The 8,605-nt window shown below is 33.8% G+C and overlaps 1 protein-coding gene across 1 annotated transcript; it reads right to left on the reverse strand.

The window, feature by feature from the left end:
* Positions 1-2,979: 2,979 nt before the first annotated feature.
* Positions 2,980-7,842, reverse strand: VIP (vasoactive intestinal peptide). Its single transcript, XM_061207480.1, has 5 exons — positions 7,736-7,842; positions 5,791-5,913; positions 4,746-4,850; positions 3,847-3,978; positions 2,980-3,025 (listed from the first exon to the last, which is right to left on the reverse strand). Exons 1-5 carry the CDS (start codon positions 7,840-7,842, stop codon positions 2,980-2,982), a joined length of 513 nt encoding a protein of 170 aa, XP_061063463.1.
* Positions 7,843-8,605: the final 763 nt, after the last annotated feature.

The raw sequence follows: 8,605 nt of genomic DNA on the forward strand, positions 1-8,605 counted from the left end.
TGTGATGATGATTCGTCATTAATAGTTAGGCTCTACCTGACACTCACTTTCCTTATCATTTCGTTAAGCTTTTTTGGTGAGAATTTAAGATGCATAGCCTGAGATTTTCAAAAATCCCTGCATGAATCTCTTCATTCCTTGTTTTATATTCATAGAACCCCAGTTTTTTGCTGAGCACATGACCATCCAGAAAAAAAAAAATTCCCAGCGTCTTTTGCAAATGACTGTGACCATAAAACTCTATTATACTCAAGTAAGATATCAGTTAAGAGAGAACCAGCATGTACTCTTTGCTCCCTTTTCTTCCATGCCCCGTCCTCCATCCTGCTGCCTGAAATGTGGGTATGATGGCTGGATCTCTAGCTGCAATTTTGGATCATGAAGAAAAGAGCCATGTCCTAGGAAATGAGGGGTGAGCTGGAAGGGGTTTAGATTACTGAGGACTTCATGGAGCAGAGCCATCATACTAATCCTTGACATTTTACTTCTGGCCTTGTATGAGAGAAATTTCTCTCTTATTTAAGTCACAATTATTTTAGGACATACCCAAAATCAAACATAATCCTACCTCAAACATCACAAAAACTATCTAGTTCCTGGAAACTTAGAGCTAAAATGAATTACTGCTGCATCGTTTAAAAGAATCAAAACAATAGAAAGTGTATGCAATGATAACCAAAGGTCTTTATTTTCTATATTTAATTTCTTACAATCATTTTGGAAAAATAGTTGTTTCTCCAAAAGTGCTTTCACTGAAGAAAGCTGATATGACCTAAGCATTATTTGAGAGATTATGGAAAAAATATTTATCACTGAAAAACAAATGTTCCTTTCAGTTTACATGTTACACATACTTAACACAAGCATAAAGGAAAAGTCCAGTGTCAGAAGTAGAGGCCATTCGCCTTAACTGAAACATTCGATCAGAAGAGAGTTTTTGGCAATAAGAAATCCAAAATTGAGAGATGTAAAAATCTCATTCAAAATGAATGCTGCCTAAGAATGCGGAAACCCACAACATTTTCTGAAAATCTTTTTTGAAGAATGTCTCTTTGTTTTTGGTATTCTCTTAGACACTCTGAAGTTTATTTAACACAGCATCCTATCTGCTCCACATTCAAATTTAGATGTGCTGATTATCTGCTCCACTCTTTTGAATAGTTAAGTATGTCCTATAAATAAACACATCAATTTTGCTCTATTACTACCCTTCCAAAAAGCCTCATATAATTGGAAGTAACTTAGTATTTACTTATCATTAAATATATTTTTGTTAGAAAGGATACACAGCATATGAAATCACAGGATTCTCATGAGTTAAAGACAAATTTTAGAACTCACAAATAATATTTACAATGTAAACATCACAGTTATTACATCAGAGTAAAATAAATCACAACATTCACAACACAACATATTTTATTTGGTTTTGATATTGAAGTTGTTTTCTTGAATTACTTATGTAGAACTCAAAATAGAATGACTTTGCTTATCGTTTTCCTTCAAGAATTCTGAAAAAGAAAGAAATGGTGATTTAAGCATAAAAACGTTTTTATTTACAGCCTCTTACTTTCATTTACTTCTCCACTCATTTGATAAATATTTGTCCTTGCCCCTCATCAGCAGCTTTTGAGAGGGGATCACGTTTTGGGATATCAAGAGGGAATCTTCCAAAGGACTTATTGTTGGAAAGGAAGCCAGAATGTGAAAGGGTTCTCTAATTAGTCATAAATAATTACCTATTTGTAATTTTCACAACTGGTTGACCAACAAAACTTCCTGTTAAAAGAATTTGTCCAATGTCACCCATTCAAAAAAGCAAAGAATGGAGGATGGAAACTCATAAAAAGACAGAGTAATTAATCCTCCTTTATATTGTAGTGCCTATTGTATTTCTTAATTTATTAGAAAAGCCTTATTTTTATAAACATTTTTTCGAGAAGCTATATGTAACTCGCTTTCTTTTTTGAGCATTTGAGGAATTTGTTTCTCTGAATGTCTATGCATGGTGAGGAATAGGCACATATAGCACCCCTGACCACGTATCTCTCTTACAGGTATCTCTCATGTGACAGTAGCAGAGTTGAGCAGGTGTTACAGAAACCATAGGATCCACAAAACCAAAAGTATTTATTTGGAGTCCTTTAGAGAAATTTTTGACAACCTGATATAGTGATGCTATAAAATTTCTTTAAAGGCTTACCAAGCATTATAAAAATATTTTATGAGCTAATGTAAACAGTAATGTAACTCAGGAAAGAAATATGCCTTGTATCCATGTTCACATAAAAACAATTTTGCTAACAATCTTATCACTTAACAAAGGATAAAATCTATTCGTGTTTTCTCTACTCAAAAAATGTTTTACGGTGAATATTATTAGAGTCGTTGTACCTACACTCACTTCATAGGTAAAATAAGCTAAATTTGACTTTCGCTGCATGAAGTTTACTATGTTTTAAGAAACACAGTGAGACCCAGACTGTCTTGGTATTTTCACAGTAGTGAGCCATGCTGTAATTTTATGGTATTTCCTTATACGTAAATTAAATGAGACGCTAACAGTCAATCATGGGACTAGACCTTAAATTAATAGAAGCAGCATGGCTTGACTATCAAAGAGAAAGCCAGTTTTTCTCATTAGTGTGAGTCAGTCTCCTTTTTTCATATCTCATCAGAAGGATAGGAATGAGTCTGTGTAAGCTAGGAGATACCAAACTGTTTACTCGTCGTGAGCTTTCTCTTTCATGCCAGCAGAACACTGCATGAACAGTTTCAAGCTGTTTACTAAGCTGGGGTCCACTTCAGGTAGAAGTGTCCTTCTTAGATGAGGTCTCACTGAGAGAACTCTAAGATGTTTTTTACCGAGTGACTCTTACCTACTTAAATAGTTAGATGATTGCTGCTAGAATATAATAACACACAGTGATACTCACCACTGGGAAGCTGTTAGCAGCTTTGCTCCAAAGAACTTTTTCATCATTTTTCTATCTCTTCGAGAAAGTTAGGAGATTCTCCCTCACTGCTGCAGACCAGAAAGAGAGAATCGTGCATGTTAAGGCTCTTGGATGAGAAAGCTTCTAAAGGAGAAGTGATGTGTGACCCAGGTTGTTCTAGGTGCTCTGTAAAGTGCACTAGGAGCTAAACAATTCTCCTTCAGGTGAGTCATTACCTATGAATGGTTCTTCAATCTTCAAGTGTCTAAAAGTTTTCTTACAGAATTATAATCTGGTGGGCAAAAAGAGTCATCTTGCCTGATTTCACCCAAACAGAATTGTCCTTCATACTCACCATCTAAACAAAAATAATTGGAATAAAAAGAGAGAGTACCACATGTCCTATATATTGTGCTCCGATATTTACACACCACGGAGAGACATAGGTTTTACTGAATCTGAGAAGACAAAATAATTCATGGTTTAATTCGGTAAAATGCAGATATTAAATATGCAGGTAAAGGGAATTCCATGTGGTACCAAATTGCTAGTTGACTGCCCTTTACATGTTTTAAAAATCAGCACTTTTGATAAAACCTGTTTCCAGACTCAGACTAGATGTCTCTACAGTCATCATTTTTAACCCTGGAAGCACAGTAGAATCAACTGGGGAACTCTTAAAAAATACCAAGGTCTAGAGCCGCATCCCTAGAACCACTAATTTCCTGGCACTTGGTCTTGGGTTAGGCTCAGACATCAGTATTTTTTAAATTCTCCAAGGTAGTCTAATGTTAGCCAAGGTTGAGAATTACTGCTTCAGAGCTAGAGAGCGAGCGACATCTCCATATGCAGCTTCTATTTTGAAAGTCATTTACAATTTCTCATTTTAGCAAGTTCTCTGTTTCTTTACCTCCGCTTTCCATTTAGAATGGAGTTCAAGTATTTCTTTACAGCCATTTGTTTTCGAAGGCGGGTATAGTTGTCAGTGAAGACTGCATCTGAGTGGCGTTTGATTGGTCCCTGGTCTTCTGAGATGCTATTGCTAAGAAACAAGAGAATAAGGAAACCAAATAATTTTAACAAGAAATGATAAAGGTACCAAAGGTCTGAATTTCTTGGAGTCAGATAAAAAGGAATTCCAACACCCAACTCATTTTCTATCACAAAAAGACTGAAAGAAAAATGCATCTAAGCCTAAGGATAGGGGAGCAAGGAATAATCCAACATACTTTGGCCTTTACTGGGAGTGCCTTTAGACACATTCTGTCCTAACTGAGCAAATAATTTATCAAAAAAAAAATGGGGAATACTTGAAGTTGTGTTCTGCCATTGGAAGGAAAAGTTCTTTAAAAAATAAATACTTCTTTATGAAGCTATGCCACTCTGAGTAGTACCTTCTACATATTCACTTATTGGCCATTTAAAGACAGAATCTTCCAATGTTTGCTTTGAGCAGGAAGTAAAACACAAACACTAAGGTTAACCTTAAAATTTGCTTCAGTTTGTACTATGTCTTATTTATTTTTTACTGTGTCTAGTTCAGTTTGTTTGCAGATTTATAAATGATTATTATTTAAGAAAAACAAGTGTGTCTGGAGCCAATGAGTATGATATTACCAGGAAAACTTCTTTTCTTAATCCATGGGCCTGGTATATTTTATTGAAGAATATAAATTATTTGATAACTAAATTAAACATTATCAAGAGTTATCCATTTTGAATAAAGTAAATAAGTTGTTTACAGTGAAAATATAATTGTCAAATTTAATAATCATAACATGTTTTTAAAAAATAATAAATTCTCTTTACCTAATTCGTTTTCCAATAAGGGACTCAAGGTACTTTTTGGCAGAAAGTTGACTTAAGAGTCTACTATAGTCACTCGTGAAAACTCCATCAGCATGTCTGACATTTCTGAAACAAGGAAGAAAGGATAGTCATTATTTTGTAAATAGTTTGCTAAAATATTATTTTGGCTCATTAAATATAAAAGAAACATCAACTTATTTGAAAGCTCCTCATGTAAACTTAAATCCAAAAGAAGGTTTTCTAACAACCCAATAAACAATATAATCTATTGACTTATTCTAATGACTTATATCTATATTTCCAGCCCAACAGTTTGAAAAATTAAAGAAATTAGCTTTTTTAGAAGCATATCTCAATATTAAAATAATTTTCTCTGGTAGAACCTATAAAACTAATTCTCTTCTAAGAAATACTGGTGGGAAAATATATTTAGTTTCTATTTATTTATGGTGCTTTATTTCTTCTAATCTGAATAAAGATATATGCAAAGGGAAATTATCCTGATTTTAGCAAAAAATCCTCTTATGCCTTTTGCTATTTCTTCTGCCAAAATATTTGGAAACAAAATCTCTTAAGATAGAAAGGATCATAGAGCCTATCAAGCAAATTTTCCATCCAAATGAGAAATAGTTTTTGCTTTGTCTTTTGTATAGAGTTACCCTGTCTACACTGGAATGGTGCTCTGGACAAATGGTTCCGTGAAATGCATAACTTTTATTATTAGACACCTTTTCTTCACATAGAGGTGAAACTCTTGCATGCTATAAATGCTATAGTTTTACAAGAATAGGCACATCTTCTGCTGTTAAAAATTTATGCAACAGAATATAAGTGGATGAGTTGCTCAGCCTGGCCTGTTACAACCTCTCTACATGAAAATCATGTACAGCAGCAAGAGCTTCAATAAATCAGGCTGAATGAAGCCATGACACATGGAAACTTGTAGTGCTATGCTATGAGAGTAGCTTCATGGTGACACAAAAACAAAATATTTAGATTTCAAAAAAGCATTTTCTAAAATAAAACACAATAAAAATGAACTCACCTGGATACATCATAATAAGGTGTGTCATTTTCAGCTAATGCATTTTGTAAAACGTCAGTGTCTGCTTTTAATGAAATTTGGTCAGGTTCATTTGCTCCTTCAAAAGGTATTCTGTCACCCACCCTGTTAGGAAAAAATACCGTAAAGTATAATACATTCCTTTCTCAGAAGCTAGTGCTTATGGTTTTACAAACATTTGAAATAAGTTATTCAAAATCTTAGGCTATATTACCCATTCACAATATATGGATAGCATAATTGATTTAATGGCTTCTATGGTTTACGAGAGTATAAATAGTGGAAGTTTTGTTTATCCCATAAAATACATGCCATACAACTTTTACAGGCTTTATGTACCAGAAGAGCTACTTAGTTCAGTCTTTCAGAGCATGAAGCAAAGTACACTTCCTTGGCAATAGCTTCACTTTGCAAAGTTCACAGGTAGAAAGATTTTATACAAAATAGAAACTTTGGAAAATTTTTTATATTCAATATGAAAATTGGGAGTAATTCATGTATTTGTTGATGGTCAGTATTACTTGTCTCAACATCTCTCAAGAGCTGAGTATTAACTATTTTTCTTTCTCTAAGTCCCTAAACTTTGCTTCAAAGATTCACCTTGGTGTGATGTATTTCTATGTATTGACCAAGTCCGAAGACTTTCTCCATCTCTGAATAGTTACTCAAATTCAATGAATTCTGTCGAGCTTTTTTGTTTCAAATCTTATGTAGTAACACAAATTTAATAAGGGATATACAATGCTTTACTGGAAGACTAAGCATAGACATGCCTATACATGGAATATGACCATACTTGTGAATGCATGTACAATTTGAACACCAGCACACTGTTAAAATTATCTGTGTGCATATTTTCACTGTTGGGTAAACTTCTAAGGAGTGTGTCGCCTGCCGGGCACTTGTGTATTTTTTGGTGAGGCAGTAGCTGGTAGACAGTAGCAAGCAGCCCTCTTTGAGTATGAAGCCTAGCAATCAATGCAAACTTCGGCATTCTTGAGATTATTCATCTCTTGTGATATAACCATTCAGATAGACTCATTCTATTTAATTATCAAAGCAACATATGATCTGGCTTTAAACAGATTTCACAGAGAACCACTAACAGCTAGGAGATTATTTACTCTATCGAGCATAAGCCTACCTTGAACAAAGAATTAGGAATAAGAAAATAAGCAAAGAAGTGATTATTTGTCCTTAGATATAGTAGTCCCTGTAAACTGGAAGGAAGTTTCCATTTACTGTTTCCTTCCTTAGCATAAACTTATTTCAGATAAAGCTTTAAAGATGAGTTGTATTATACTGTATGAACTTGAAATATGAAACACAACATAGAGAGCAGTAAAACTAAGGAATTGTGATAAAAACCAAGTCCCTTAAAATTCATTCATTGGGGGAGGGTGTCTCAGTAGATCAATTATCCCACAATTTTTAATATTGACAAATTGATTCTGCCTAGTCTGTCCAACATGATTTTATGCATATTCCACTAATCAACTACTCATCTTATGATTATTTGCTGACTGATCTTGAAAATGAACTAAAATGAGGTAGGCAACTAGACACCTGTTTTTCCAACAGAAACTGAACTGAACTGAGATGACAATGGAGAATAGCTCATTACTCATCTAAAACTGGTTTTGAATGAAAGGAAAGTCAAACCCTCCTTCTGCCTTGATCGGAAGTGTGATCCACCCTACCCATAAAACTAGTCATTGACACTGTCTCTCTGGCCCTGAGAGTGAATTCCAAGACTCAGAATAATCATGTTGACCTGAAGTTGAAAAAACTTGCTTAACATGTCAACCAACAGATTTAAATAACTAATACATAATTTTTTAAGTTGAGCTGTCCAAAATAACACATAGGAAATTCCCATTTACATGGAGAAGGAATGTTCAACTGTCTGAATTGAAAGAGAACCTACCTTAGCGCAGAAGGTGCTCCAAAAAGAGGCCATGCCAAGGTCTGCGAGAAAAGCACGCTGAAAAGTGTCAGGAACACGAGGAGCTGGGGCTTGCTTCTCGTTTCCATCTCTGTACCTCAAAAGGGAGAGAATCACATCAGCTTTTCCAACCACAGATGTTCCAGTAAGGTAATTCTGAGTGTCTAGCAGTAATATCTTAAGGCTCTTGCAGAGTTTAGAAAAAGTAATTTTCATCAGAAAGAGTTAAACTGCAATATGATTACTTTTTAAATCAAAAAGGGTTTTGTGTGTGTGAATGGTGTTTGTTTGAATAAAAATTAGGATCTTTTTCAACTGCTGCCTATCTCTCACTAGGCACAAGCCTATATTGAATGCAATACTTTTATAGTACTGGAAGTAACTATAGGGACAATTTTCTTATAACAGAGTTGTAACATCCATGTTTAGTATTTTTTCTAACTAAGGAAACAACTTCAAGAAACTAAAGTTTCTTCTTTTACTCTAAGTTTTTAGTATCTGATTAATATAAAACTGGAGTGTCATCTATTTAATAATGTATGTATATATGTATATACATATCCTTATAAAATTATTTTGTATATACATTTTTTCCTCTTTTAATTGTAGATGTTACAATTAACATGGAGCTTAATCTCCTTAAAGAGTTTGGTTTTGAACAAACTAACTCAATTAGTAGTGAAAATTAATACAAAAAAAATCATTGAACCACATATTACCACTGAAATAATTTTTGCCATAAAAGGAAAAATATATTAAATACAAAGCCTGTATATTTTTACATCTAATACACTTACACATTTCATTTCTAAATGGTTTCTAAATAGAAATTTAGGAGTTTGATGTCTGTTT

Source organism: Eubalaena glacialis, chromosome 12, assembly GCF_028564815.1.
Source record: "Eubalaena glacialis isolate mEubGla1 chromosome 12, mEubGla1.1.hap2.+ XY, whole genome shotgun sequence".
Lineage (NCBI taxonomy): Eukaryota > Metazoa > Chordata > Mammalia > Artiodactyla > Balaenidae > Eubalaena > Eubalaena glacialis.